The sequence below is a fragment of the Arthroderma uncinatum genome (assembly GCF_011692745.1).
Source record: "Arthroderma uncinatum strain CBS 119779 chromosome Unknown scaffold2, whole genome shotgun sequence".
NCBI classification, from domain to species: Eukaryota; Fungi; Ascomycota; class Eurotiomycetes; order Onygenales; family Arthrodermataceae; genus Arthroderma; species Arthroderma uncinatum.
The window spans coordinates 2322481-2336959 of NW_022983864.1; the positions used below are offsets into that span (position 1 = coordinate 2322481).

Here is a 14479-nt window from a genome sequence, read left to right on the forward strand (position 1 = left end):
TCCCCTTCTGTTACTCTGTATCTGCCTCTCCCGGCTGCTGTAGATAAGACCTTTAGATAGAATGCCGTGTTGGACCTCGGATGAGCATGATCTGCCCTTGTTATCTCTCTAGCTCGCTCCCTGCAAGCGTTATGGTATCACATGACTCCACTAAATGTCTCAACTACTGCAGAACTATTTCCCTCTAGTCCGAGCTTCGTGCACAGAATTTTATAGCGTTTGCATGCATAGAAAAAAAGGCTTGCGGTTTGTTTTCCTGCCCAACTTGCATCATCGCATGCCTTGCCTCCTGCATGCCTAAGGTGCTGCAGTCGCGGGCGGCCAGTTAGGCTGCTGATGGGCAGTCCCCCAGTAGAAGCGGCCATGGTGCTCGCCATACAGTAAACAGCCGGCCTCGAAATATGGAGCCTGGAAAAAGCAAAGCGGCGGCGGTTCAGCAGGCCGTGAGCTGCAGCAAATGAGCTCCGGCTAAACGTTTGAATGCACAGGGATGCAAGCACTTTTTACTCACGCTAAGCGGCCATCCCTCTGACAACAAAACAGCAGCGCTAGCCTGTTCAGGCAGGATGAGGACACTCCGGCTTGCTGGTGTGAATTTGTGCCCCATATTGCTTTTGGGCTTTGACTCTCTGCTCTGAGTTTTCTTTTCTGAATTAACAGCAGCCATTTGCTCAGATCTCCCTCTATTAAACCAATAAACATTGCATCAAGCCCCCTGGAAGACTCTTCCTGCATTGTCCATTCTTCAATCTCCCTCTTCCCCTCCAGTTTGTCAAGGGAACAGCCTCCTAGCTTCGAAGAGCTCTGCCATTGTCTATCAAAAGTTTCTCGCCCGTCATCCTCTTTCTGCTGTTGTTTTTTTTTTTTTTGCTTTGCCTGTTGATATACCCTCGTCGTCTTTTGGGGGCATACTATTGATTTTTCGAGCTTTTTATTTTGTTTTGCCCTCCGCGTTGTAATAATTTGCTGCAGAAAATTCTATTATTGGTCTGTATATCATAGCTAGCTTCACAGAGCTTCAACGATTCTCACGGCCACGACGTTACGAGTTCACGCAGATACACGAGATAAATACCCAGAGGAAACAGCCAACTCTTTAGCCATGACTGAAGATCTCAAACACCCCATCACCATTGCGATCCGTCGACCAAGCAAAACTCCATCAGTCTTCGTTGCTGCGTCCTTCGCAGACCCGGCATGGGAGCCAGTGGAGCTTAAGCCTGAGCTCGTAAGCTCCAAAGATACGTCGACCGCCGAGGATAGCTCTACGCAGGATGAAGAGTATGAATTCTCCATGAAATTCCAGCTGCCCGAGGGCAAGCACCAATATCGATTCCGGCTCGGCACGGACGAGAGCTCTTGGTTCTGTGACAAAGATCTCGACACAGGTAAGTCTTGAATTCACCGAGACTCGTCTTATTGATTAACCGAGCTGGACACCGGTGACTGATCGTTGTGGTTTCTGTTTAGTTGTTGACGAAGATGGCATTGCCAACAACGTCCTCGTCGTAAAGCACACCGCTCCTACCACCTCCGAAACTGACAATTCCAAACCCACCAACGGCACATCTGATACCCCCGCCGACACCACCGACACCACCGACACCAACGACATCAACGATACCACCGATACCACCGAAACCACCTCAAAGGAGCCCGTTGAGGAAGAAAAAGAAAAGGACGCCGAGGTGGAGGCGGCAGACGAGGACGTACCAGCTCCGCCGGTCGTCGTGGCCAAACTTGACGATAAAGAACCGCCCGTTGACGAAGTGGATAAAGCAGCGCCGGAGGAGGAAAAGAAGCCAGACGACGCAGTAGACTCTATCGTCGCGAAGGAGGACGCTTCCATGGACGTACCCGAAGACCTGCCGGCAACGGAAGCCGTACCCTCGAAGGATGAGGTAACGGTTTCTTCCGACGATGTCAAGGACGAAGTCTGTAAAGAAAACGGCGACGCTAAAGAAGTCACGGTGGATGATATCTTAGAAAAGAGCGAGGAGTCTGTACCTGTTGACGTCGCCAAGCTGAAACAAGATTCCTCCATCCCCGAGCAGGTGAAGGGGCCAACCGTCGACGAATCTGAGGTTGTTGTTGATGCAAAGCCAATACCAGATGTCTTGCCGGTAGTCGCGGATATTCCAAAGGCTGATGATGCCGAAGAGGAAGCTGAACAGGCCCCTGAACCGGTTACAACAGTACGGTCCGAAGACGTTATTCCAGAATCCACGACCGAGCTCCCAGAAGAGTCAAAGGAGCTAGAGAAGGAACCAGAACCGGTGGTGGAAGCCACAGAACCCGCCCAGGACTCTAAGGAGGAGCTTCCTGAGAAGGTGGACGTAGTCGAAACTTCTGATCTAGACAAGGTTGAGGAGAAGGAAGACACCACTGACAATGTTGAAATACCTCTTGTCGCCGAATCCGAGGTTATCACTGAGGAGCCGAAGAAGGATGTCTCTGAACCTATTGTAGTACCAGAAGCTGCAGAAGAGCAAGTTACTTCCAAATCTGCCGAGGAGCCTGAGCCTACCCCGAAAGAGCTGGACTCTGTAACCGAGGAGCCAGAGAGTGCGCCCAAACTCGATCTGGTACCGGAAGCTACCCCTGAAGTTGTCACCGAAACTACCTCCGATGCTGTGCTAGCTGACGAGGCCGATGTGGTGCCTGAGGTTGCCAAAGAAGAAATCGTTTCTGCTGCCGCTGAAGAGCCAGCCGTCACAGCGCCGGAAGCTGCAGGTGAAGAGCTGAAGAAGGACGTTACTTTGCCTGAAACCGATTTAGTATCAGAGGTTACCAAGGAGGAACCTGCTTCTAATACAGCTGATGAACCAATTGCTGAAAATCTAGAGGTTCCAACTGAAGAGTCGAAGGATGAACCCACCACCCTGCCTTTGGAGGAAAGTAATGAAACTGTCGTCTCAAAAGAGGTTGAAGAACCAGCTGCCGCCGAGCCCGATGCCGCCGTGGAGGAGCCAGAGTCCGCTCCAGCAGTCGCTGAGGAGCCAGCTTCTAAAAAGCCAGAGGATGTACATAAGGACTCTGCTGTAGAGGACGTCGAAGCAGCCGTAGTCTCTAAGGAGGTTGAAGAACCGGCTCTCGAAGAGCCAGAGGCCACTGTGGAGGAGGCAACCAAGGATGAGCCAGTGGTTGAGCCAGAGTCTGCACCAGTGGTCGCCGAGGAGCCTGCCTCTACTACTGTTGATGAGCCAACTTCCGAGAAGCCAGAAGATGTACACAAGGACTCTGCTGTGGAAGACGTCAAAGCAGCTGTCGTCTCAAAGGAGATTGATGAACCGGCTCTTGAAGAACCGGAGACCGCCTCGGAGGAGCCAGCTAAGGATGAGCTAGTGGCTGAGACAGAGTCGGCACCAGCAGTCGCTGAGGAGCCTGCCTCTAATGTTGTCGATGAGCCAACTTCCGAAAAGCCAGAGGACGTACCTGAGGACTCGGCCGTAGACGACGTCGAACAAACTGTTGTCTCCAAGGTGATTGATGAACCGGCTCTCGAAGAACCGGAGGTCACCTCGGAGGAGCCAGCTAAGGAGGAGCCAGCTAAAGAGGAGCCGGCTAAGGAGGAGCCAGTGGCTGAGCCAGAGTCGACATCAGTGGTCGCTGAGGAGCCAACCTCTGAAAATCCAGAGGACACACCAAAGGATCCAGCTGTAGAAGACGTCGAGGAAGCTGTCGTCTCTAAGGGGATTGACGAACCGGCTCTCGATGAGCCGGAGGTTACTTCGGAGGAGCCAACTAAGGATGAGCCAGTGACTGAGCTAGAGTCAGCGCCTGTGGCTACCAAAGAGGTCACTGACGAGGTTACTGAACCGGTTGTTGCCGAACCCGAAGCCGAGAAAGACGTATCAGTCCTGGAGGCTGATCTGGTCCCGGAGACCATAAAGGAGGATGCTCCTATTAATATTGAGGAACCTGCTACAGAGCCAGAGGCTGCTGTCGAAGAGCCGGGGAGCACCCAATTGCCTCAGGAGGAAGCCATTTCTAACAAAGAGGTAGAAGATGGAGTTACTGAGGCAGAGGTTGAGAAGGAAACACCCGTACCGGAGGCTGCTTTGGTTTCCGAAGCTGTTCAAGAAGACACTCCAGTTGAGGTTGAAGAACCAATTGCCTCAGAGCCAGAGGCTGCAGCTGAGGAGCCAAAGGCCAGCCAGGAAGAGATAGTCTCTGAGGAAACCGTGGAATCTGTTGTTGCGGAACCTGAGGCTGAGAAGGAGACAACCGTCCCAGAGGCCGACTCTGCCCTAGAAACTACCGCAGTCGAAGCTCCAGTTGAGGTTGAGGAAACAATCGTCACCAAAACAGAGGAGCCTATTGAAGAACCAACGAGCACGGAAGTTAGCAAAGAAGCAGTTGCCGATAAAGAGGTTCCTTCTGATGATGTTCTCGAAACTCCTGCTACCGCCCCAGAAGCCTCAACTGAAGAGGCCGAGAAGGTCGCCCCCGAGGCCGAGGCTGTAAGCGAACAGCTCCCCACTGAGCCTGAAGCACCAGAAGAGCCCGAGGTGACAATTCCTCCAGCTAGCGTTGCCCCCGAGGCATCCGCAGCTGAGGAGGCTGTAGTTGACAAAACCGAGGAGCCCACGACGACTGAACCTGAAGTCTCGATGGAAACTGCAGAGGAGACGGAAGAGATCGTATCTCAGTCAGACCCTGCACCAATCGAATCCAAGGATGAAGAGGTCGTAGATACTTCCGAGGCCCCAGCCTCCAAGGAGCCCGAAACAGAAGAACCCGAGACAACAGCCTCCAACGCAGATATCATTCCTGTTGTATCCAAAGAACAGATTTCCGTTGATGATGCCGACATTCCAGCCACAGAAGCACCGGAAGCAGTTATGGAAGAGCCAGCTGAGGATGTACCCCTACCTGCCGCAGAAGAACCCAAAGACGAAGTCACCAAGGACGAAGTCACCAACGAGGAAGTCACCAACGAGGAAGTCACCAACGAGGAAGCAGAAATTATCACCTCCGAGGCTGTGCCAGAGGCGTCGCAAGAAGAAGTTACTTCTGACCCAGTTGACGATAAGACTGAAACTACAAACAAAGAAGCCTCCGAGCCTGTTCCAACACCCGAGGTAGCCAAGGATGAAGTTGCCGTTGTCGTTGATGACGCTGAAGCCGCTATCGAGGCTCAGGAGTTGAGTAAAGACGAGGTTGCCATTGACAAGGCTGAGGTTGCTGCTGAAGAACCAGTGGACGACACACCCAAGGCTGATCCAGCCCCTGAGGCGGCGGTAGAGGAAGTTACTGAAGTTGAGACAGCTAGCGAAGAACCAGAAAAGGATGCATCCCAGCCAGATCCTATTCGTGAGGTGTCCAAAGATGAGCCCGGCGAAGAGCCCAAGGATATCGCTCCAGTTCCTTCTGATACCCAAGAGCTAAGCAAGGACGCTCCAACTGATGCAGTGGAAGCTCCCGCTGCAGAAGAGCCAGAGGTCTCTGTCCAAGAAATATCCAAGGATGCCCCTGAATCTGAGATAGTCGAGGAGGTCAAGCAAGAGTCCACCGCTGATGCCCCAGCCCCAGTTGACGAAGCCGAGGTTTCTCAACCTCTTGAAATCGAGAGCAAGGCTGCTGTGGTCCCTGAAAATGACGATGTCATCCCTGAAAATCAGCCAGAAGACCCTAAAGATGACGCTGTCACCGACACTCCGGAGGTGGAAGCAATGGAGACCTCTGAACCTACTGAAGTCAAGGAGGAAGCCACCGAGCAAATCTCAGAATCTCCAGAAATCGCCAAAGAGGAACCTGAGGAGATTGCTGTGAAGGATACTGAGCCAGAGGAAAAGGCTGATGAGGTCACCTCCGATGAACCTGTGGTCTCTAATCTGGCAGCATTAGGAGGTGTTGCTGCATTAGGAGGCGTAGCGACACTAGGAGGCGTGGCAGCCTTAGGGGGATTCCAAAACGTCAAGTCACAGCAAGCCGACCCAGAGGCTTCGGATTTTGATCTTAGCGCAGCCGTGGGCCCTAAGACCACTGAAAAAGAAACAAATGAAATTTCTGAGGATAAACCTGCAACTTCTGAGCCTCCTGTGAGAAATGAGACTGAAGAGTCTAGGGAGTTGAATGAACCTGTTGGCACAGAAGCCAATGTCATCAGTCAACCTGAGGAGCCTAGCGCGGCTGATAAAGAGGCGGAACCCAAGGTTGATACTCAGGAAGAGACAGCCGGTAACAAGGACGGTTCCGAAGAAGTTTCTGCAACTCTAGTGGAACCCTCACCAGCCCCTGCACAGCTGGAAGCTGCCAGTGAAGAAAATCCTGAAACAAACGATATCAAGCATGTACAGGATGACGAGACCTTAGAAAAGGCGGTTGAGCCTGTTTGCGAGCAACCAGAAGTGCCAACAGGCGGAGAAAAGGAGAAAATCTCCGAGGTTGAACAAGTCCAGGTTGAAGGGGCAACTAAAGAAGACCCTGCTGCCCATACCGAGGCACCAACTCCTGCACCAGTTGAACCAGAAACCGACGTTCCCAGCGAGGAGATAAAGGGCGAGTCGACTGCTGTTGCCGATCTAACGACGCGTCAAGTAGTGGAAGAGCCTTCGAACGAGTCGGCCGCCGAAGTTTCGGAAGGGTCTCGAGAGCCCGATGTTGGTCAACAGCCTGAGGAACTTCATGACGATTTGGCCACGACTCAAGCCACGAATGAAGCAGACAATGTTCAATTGCAAGAGCCAATTGTTACAGGAGCACCAATTGATATTCCTGAGGTGACAAAACAAGAAGAGAAGGCAGATGTTGCTGTTGTTGATGAGCCAGAACTTCCCAAGGAAATCGAAGAAATCCCTAGTGACGTCACAAGTGAGTTGCCTCAGGAACCTGCCAAGACTATGGATGAACCTAAATCCGACCCCGAAGAGAGCTTGGACCACAGTGCCAAAGCTGACGACAAGGAAGTTGAGCTCGTCGAGGAAGAGCCTGTGGTTGAGAAACAAGCTGTCGCAGCCGAGCATGAGGCCGAGAGTCAAGAGGCCGATGTTGTAGCTGCTGAGGCGGTGGCGGACGAGCCCTCTTCTGTGCCGGAACCGGAGACCACCCAGGATGAAGTCTCCAAAGCAGAGGATCTCGAGGAGTCACCCCAACCAAGTGATCCTGTTGATGTAAAGGAGGTCGCACCCGCCCCAATTGAGCCAACGGAAAATGCTGCGCCAGAGACTGCAAAGGAAGAGGCCGTAACTGAAACCGAAGCTTCAGAGGAGCCAATTTCGAAGGAAGTCGAAGAGCACTCCGTTGTTCCTGCAGAGGAGCCCAAGGACATTGAACAGCCTATCAACGATTCAAAGGATAAACAGGCTGCCGATGAGCTTGTCTCTGTTGAGGACGTAAAGGAGGACCTTGCAAAGACTGTTGTGTCCGAAGACGTGCTAGCTCCTACTGACGAGGTGTCAAAGGAAGATGTAAACGAACCCTCACAGCCCATCGTTAGTACCGAGACTGAGCCGTCTGCCGGTGAGACTGAAACTACGAAGGAAGTCACCCCAGAGGAGCAGCCCGTTGAGAAGGTAACCTCAGGAGACGAAGGTGAATCCAAAAATGATTCACCCGATGTTCCAGCAGACTCATTCCAGGTTACTGGTCTACAGACAAAACTTCAATCACCGGAATCCAAGGCAGAGTTTGCGATGGAAGATGCAAATATTGAGACGAACCCACCAAAGGAAGCCGCCACTGATAAGGGTGCAGAGGCCACGGATGCCCCTAAAACCAATGGTGCAGCTATAGCCGCCGCAGCTTTGGGGGCTGCTGTTGTTATTCCTGCGGCCGCAGTACTAGCAACCCATGTCACCAAGTCCGATACGACTAACTCCAAACCAGCTCCGGATACCGTCCCCACGACCGATGAACGATCCATCTCTGGAAAGGAAGCCCCAGAGCATCTCAAGGAGGCCACTATTCAAGAGCAAGCTCCATCCGAGGTTCCCACTCCGTCTCAAAATCAAGTCAAGACCGAGGGTAAAGATGAGCCTTCCAAGGATACGGAGTCCCATGCTGTCCCACAAGAATCAACGGTTGCCAATGCTACCCCTGAACCACAGCCGGCGGAAATACCTTTGATCAAAGATGCACAGGGGCCGGTTACCGTAGCGTCAGAATCTACCCCTACTATCTCAGCACCTGCCCTTGAAAGGTCCGTTATTCCCGAGGAGACTAAGAAGGCTGCACCTGATGCCTCTGACTCTACACCCAAATCCGTAGAGGGACCAGCATCCAGCTCTACTGCGCCTGGTGCCCCTGCCGTCAAGGCCACTACCAACGGAACAAAAACCAATGGAGCAAACACCAATGGAGCAAATACCAACGGAGCAAATACCAATGGAGCAAACACTAATGGAACAAAAACTAATGGAGCTTCAGAGGAACCTCGACCCACAACTGGAAACCAATCCATCAGCTCCTTCACAGCTCATCGACGGGATAACTTCTTGAAAGCCCTGTGGCGCGCAATATTCGTCAACTTTTTTGGTAGTCTCTTTGGATTCCGTCGTCGCGATACCGCCGTCCAATAATCTATATGTGCACTAAGCTACCTTTACCCGCTGGCTTCTCATGGATATCCCCTTCATACCCTTACCTATCTCCTAAGAGAATAGGTATTGTCCATATTGCCCAGCGACTTATTAGTAACTGTGGCGGCTGTTATGAAATGGCCACCTAATATTGCGAGTTTAATGTTTTCCTTTTGTTGGATTTCTTTGTATGTTCTTTTCATATGTGCTATCAGAATAAGCCCCACGATATCCCCCTGTTAATGAACCTTGTTTACGACTGTTTCTGTGATGTATGATTTTTGGTTGTCAGCTCTTTTTGACCCTTTGAAGAATGATACCTACCTGTTCTAGTCAGCTAAAAAAAACGATTATACTACTTACTACCCTTGCCTCCTCTTTGTAGAACTTCATGTTCTATATATCCAGTTTTTGACCATATATCTCCCGGCCAATTCCCTCATTTTGGCACCAACCTGATATCCTTAAAGGTAAGAGTGAATTGGGGCTTAATGGTGGAGTGACCTTCCTAACAAGCAGATATATAATCTAGAATGATTGTTGCCAATATATAAACCTGGTTGCTAGTCACAGGGCTAGAAGGCTTTGATACTCTGCTGCCTTCCTCCTCAACCAGCTCTATATAATGGCTAACGGCTGATAAGCCCAAAATCTGGCCCTAACAGGTCATCCCAAGCAATATATAAAGTGATCATTCATTCACTTCTCAGCACAACTGCCTATCTTCTTGTTAGCGCCTCGCTAGCGCCATATCAGAGGACAGCTCTAGTAAAGGAGCTCTCCTTTCTCAGAAACCCACAACACAATATTTTGAAAGGCCAAATCCTCTCACCTGCCTCCTGCTTCACCTATCGGACCTTGTTAATATCTGTTGTTCTTCTGTTGACTATCTGTTACACCTACAAGCAAGAAACCTGATCTGAAGCCCTTCATCCCCTAATCTCTAATACTATCGTTCTCGCATCTCAGCCACGCAATGGAAGGCCACGGTTGTCAGCAGACTTCTTCTGATCCACCAGAGCTTCAAGGACCTGGTTCAGCACTGGTTCGGCTGCCAGCAATCTCCTCTAGGCCAGCAAGCTTCTCTGCCCTTGATGGCGACCTTAGAGGTAAGCAGAAAGTGAAGGAGACAACGCGTCAAATATCAAACCCAGCTTGAATCCCAGATTCTTCCCCTGGATCTAAGGCATTTAAAACTATCAGCCTAAGGACTATCATGAGCCCAATTATTAGCCCTCAAGCCCCCTTAAGTGCTGAGATATATACTTACCTATCTGTTTACCTAGCCCGTGGATTCCCAAGCTTCTGCAGCCAGCAAAGGAAAGCCAGCACAGATCAAAGAGAATTCCTGGTGCCAGTCGACTTCCCTGCTGCAAGTGAGACAGTGATCCAGCCAGTGATATATCCAAGTATGTGTTGACAATATTATCCCACAAAGAAGCCGAGACAGTGAATTTCTAACGTGTTTGTCAGTGAGCTTAGCTCCTAGCCTGCCAGCTGAAGACAAGGAGGAATATATTGCTGCTGTTGAGCCTGAATCTCCTCTCACTCCGGTCAAGCCAGCAGAGACAGATGGTTCCAGCCCATCCTTTGACTGTCCTTGTATGTTGAAACATCCCCTTAATGCCTTTGATGCAGAAGCATGGCACTTTCCTTCTTTCTTTTTCTTTTATGTTTTCAAAATTATTCACATATATATCCCCCTCAGTGAACCTGGTAGTCCGAAAGCAACGGCTGCCAGATCTTTCCCATGCTCAGAGAACTGTTTTCCCCCAGTGGCCTTTGCATGGAACAAGATTACGGTACGCTACAGCGCCACCAAGAGCTCACCTCCACCCCCTATCTGCTGTCCCAGCTACCCAAAGACCAATCCAGAGGAAGCATAGGGAGGTGTCGAGAGAGCGGCCAGCCATCCTTACCAAGCTCATGGAAAAGTTTAATGTGAGAGACTGGTCACGGCCAGAGGCTCACCCAGGAGTGACAACTGATAAGGATGAGGACGCCAGCAGAATCAAGCCGGAAGATTCTGCACCAAGTTCCTCTCAACACATCCCCGGCGAAGTGAAAATTTACTACCCTAGGCTGAGGGACAGTGAATCCAGCTTTGTCCCCCCAAATTCCGCACCTCTCATACGACCAGCAGCCGACAACCTCCCAAGACCACAACCAGAGCTGCCAGTTACGACGCGAGGAAACCGACCTGGTCTGCGGAAGACATCATCGGCTCCAGCTTTACCAAGGCCGGAGATGAATACTGAGGAGTTAAGCAGACTCTTGAACCGCGATGGCCCTCGCCAGCCAAACATCGAGGGCATCATCTTGGGTGGCCCGTTATTTACCCCCACCCAACAGGTTTCCCATTCTACAGATGGGATTCCTGCGCGTGTTCAGAGGCCAGCTATCCCCAGTATTCAGGGGGTATTTGAAGGAACGGTGGCGCCAGCGACGCCAGCAACGATGCCAACTGAGCCAGCAGCAACTCACACTCACGTAGGTGATGTGATCAACGCCCATTTCGAACGTATCTTGATGGCACAAGCAGCCAATACAGAAGCCATCTTGAGAAGCCTACGCGGGCTAACGAACGAAACCAGGGCGCTGCGGGAGGAGGTCAGAGCAAATACCAACCACCTCCATCAGCTCAACGGCAGAGTTGCGGCAGTCGAGGCGAGGATGGGTGGCCTACAGCCATCTGGGGGTTTGCCGTTGACGGGTTATCAGGGGCCCGTCATCGTGCCGAGCCGCAATTATAGCGGTGGTCAACCCCTAGCCAGGCACCCGCCTCGCCGTGGCAGTCAACCCCATGGCAGCGGACCAGTTCGCGATGTCCGGCGTGGTGGTCAAAACGGACGGCGTGCTTCCAGCCAACATCAGCACGCAGTCCAGCCACCGCGTCCAGGCACGACGCAGAACCCGCTGCCGCCGCCAGCTGAACCGTCGAGATATATACCACCCCCTCAGGGGTCATTGGTGGTATCACAAACTCGACGGCCCGGCCAGCAAAGCATCCCTCGGTCTCGGGATGCTAGCGACAGCAATGGCGAATGGGGTGGAACTTCGAACTGGTATCGAAGGGCCTATGCAAATGGCAGGGTAAATTGAACGACGCTGTACAAGCTCGTCACCCGTTTGCATGTGCGTCTCATCGAACCTCAGTACGAAGAACCAGTCAAGATGCTCCCGCGAGTAAAAGGAGTTTGTTTGATTTGTTAAATCGGTATATTGTCCTCGTTATTTGCATCGATTTTATTTCTCATTTTCCAATGGCTAATTTTTTTTCATGGCGTTTGCACCCCCAGACCACTCCGAGCGTTGTCTCAGAAACCTGGAGTCTCCCTACTGCCTCAAATCTCGCCACTCTTTCAATTCACTGGCGAGACCAGTCGCAGAGATCAGCAACAAACACGCCCCGTTTACGAGCAAGAAGCTATCCGAAGCTGATAACGGTTAGAGTTGAGGGATGGACGACATATGGCAACTTTCAAGAGACCTCAAGACAGACATTGCCTGAGCAGGACACATTTCGTTTATCCCACATACTAATGTATTTATTAATCATTGCGGCCAACATTGAGCAAAAGGGGGATATTTGGCCTGGGTAACCTTGCATGGGATTACTCTAATATATGAATTTATTTGACAGCAGCTATAGCCTTTTCAACGTCCTTCGCAGCATCTCTAACCTGTGGGCAATAGTGTAATCGTAATAACTCCCCTTCCCACACAGTTGCTGCAAAAACATTACTCCTTTCTACATCGTCAGCGTTTGGATCAAACACTCCGTCGCCCTTCCGTTCTTCGGTGTTCCATAGAGGTGCTATCTTTCGTCCGTGTAGTTTCGCAGCACGGGTGAGCAGTGACAACACAGCCAACGCGGACTTCTCTGGGAGTTGTAACGCCGAAGACATAAGACGTTTTGTGAAGCTCGCGATACGAATCGGAGGCGGTGCTTTGTTGGCCTTTGCGGTTAATATCGATTGGAGGCATCGGATAAGTAGCACTGTAGGAGTTTGGAAATCAACTTTTTTGGCCTGCATGGCACTATTCGTGGCCAAGGTGCTATCGTTTTGACTGTCATTGTATGGGTTGGGGTCAGGTAAACGTAGTGATTTACTGGGATGAAATTCGATATCTGGGTTAAGGGATAAGGTGTGTAGCGATTGGTAGAGGTTGCTTATGAAGAAGCTAAGATCGAGGTGAAGAGCTGATGCTGCCTTGCTTGCATCTTGGCCTTCAAGAAGGGCAAATGCAGTTGTAGAACAGAGAAGAGCATCTCGTGTAGCATTTCGAGTCTCGCTGATGTTAGACCCATATGCTGTTCCGTCACCATCTTCATCTTCATCGTTGCCTGCAGTTCCATTCTCTGAACTTAAGCTTGACCGGGTAGGGCGAGATATCAAATCTCTGAGGACTTCTAACAAATCTCCGAAAAAGTCCTGATTAATAAGATGCGAAAATTTAGCGAGTCCCTCTAGAACCGCGCCGACGAGCTCGGGATTGCGAGTCTTGAGTATGCGGAAATAGGTCGTGAACACAAGTTTCAAGGTCTCTGCCTGCATCTTATCCCGATGCTCGTGGCTTACTAGAGCATCAGCCTCCTTCATATCCTTTTCAACAATTTTTCGTTCCTTCATCAATTTTCGTGTCTTTTTGGTTCGAAATTCCCTTTTCTGCTTTGGCTTCTTTCCAAAGTTATTTTCCTCTGGTTCTTCTTTGTCAATTGCATCCTTGGAGCCCTTGGATGAAAATTCAGAAAGTAATCGCAAATGAAGGAACGTGTCTAGGGCGCTCGGCCGGATCCTGAATTCCTTTGTTTTGATTGCCTTTGCTAGCAAAGTAACTGCCTCCAACGAGATAGTGCCATCGTCATCTTTGGAAAATATCTCCTCCATGGTTTCACGGCATTTGATGAATTCTGCATCCATCTGCCGACGTCCCAATTGTCCTACCAGAATCTTCAGCAACTCCCCACGGAAATTGAAGTGCGGTACTGAAGTCAAGAGACTGCAAGCACAGTTAACCGACAAGCTTTTCAGGCCTGAGCTGTGCACTTCTGTTCCTCGCCTTGCTCTGGCAAGTGTTGCAAGCTGTTGTACGTATTCGCGATAACCCGAAAGGAGAGACTGCTCAAACGCACGGAGTTGCCTCACTTCCTTGGAAACCTTTGCGGTCAATTCTTCACCTTCTAGCGGTCTTATTCGGTATCCTGGTATGACATCCTTGTAAACTGCCGCTTGAGTGGCCAGCGCGAGTTTCTTCACTGCCGGAAGCGATGCAGATTCCGTCATCTCTGTCAGCTTCTTAAAAAGCTCCATGTGTTCCTCGGGATCCTCGTTTATAAGGGAAGCTATTCGTGCCAGGGCTTCCTTTGCCTCGAGTATTTGAACTTTGGGAGGGAGTGAGGAGACTGTCGCCGGAGCTGGTTTTGTCGTCGCAGCAGATTCACCATCTTCCTCGTCCGAGGAAAATATGTCACTCTCCGAGCTCTCGTCCGGTTTATCATCCTCCTCCAAATGTTCCAATGTACCTTCCTGCGTCTTTATCGGCAATCGGGTCTTCTCCTTGCCCTTTTTCGACTTCCGCGGCCTTCGCTCGTAGTCTTGCTCGAGGTCCCATTGTGCGGCCTGGCTGTAAAATTTGCTTTTCAGAGGTGCCGCATCGCCCGATGGGCTTAGCCGTCTCCTTTTCACGGAGACACTGGCCGCCATTGTGTGCGAAAAACTGTTCGTCTGGATTCCTTTTCGGTTTCAGTTCTATCGATGCGCGCAAGCAAAGTAAATAAATTTTCTTCTCCATGCGAAAAAATGCCAAGATTTCACAACTCTAAAAATCCTATCGATAAAGGAAATAATTTCTGCAGCAATATTGAACCGTTGGACCTCCCGCCATCAAAGATCAATCCCCGTTTATACGAGAAAGGAAGCTGTCCCAACACACTCCGGGGTCACATATTGACG

At 50.8% G+C, this 14479-nt stretch overlaps 3 protein-coding genes across 3 annotated transcripts; 2 read left to right on the forward strand and 1 right to left on the reverse strand.

The window, feature by feature from the left end:
• Positions 1–1102: 1102 nt before the first annotated feature.
• Positions 1103–8522, forward strand: GIQ15_02673 (PT repeat family protein; the record flags this gene model as incomplete). The annotated part of the gene is made up of 2 exons (XM_033550090.1): positions 1103–1388; positions 1471–8522. The coding sequence occupies 2 exons, from the start codon at positions 1103–1105 to the stop codon at positions 8520–8522; spliced, it is 7338 nt and encodes a 2445-aa protein (XP_033407251.1).
• A 976-nt stretch (positions 8523–9498) lies between these two features.
• On the forward strand, positions 9499–11624 carry GIQ15_02674 (uncharacterized protein; the record flags this gene model as incomplete). The annotated part of the gene is made up of 3 exons (XM_033550091.1): positions 9499–9631; positions 9996–10124; positions 10336–11624. The coding sequence occupies 3 exons, from the start codon at positions 9499–9501 to the stop codon at positions 11622–11624; spliced, it is 1551 nt and encodes a 516-aa protein (XP_033407252.1).
• A 530-nt stretch (positions 11625–12154) lies between these two features.
• On the reverse strand, positions 12155–14230 carry GIQ15_02675 (nucleolar complex-associated protein 3; the record flags this gene model as incomplete). The annotated part of the gene is made up of 1 exon (XM_033550092.1): positions 12155–14230. The coding sequence occupies one exon, from the start codon at positions 14228–14230 to the stop codon at positions 12155–12157; it is 2076 nt and encodes a 691-aa protein (XP_033407253.1).
• Positions 14231–14479: the final 249 nt, after the last annotated feature.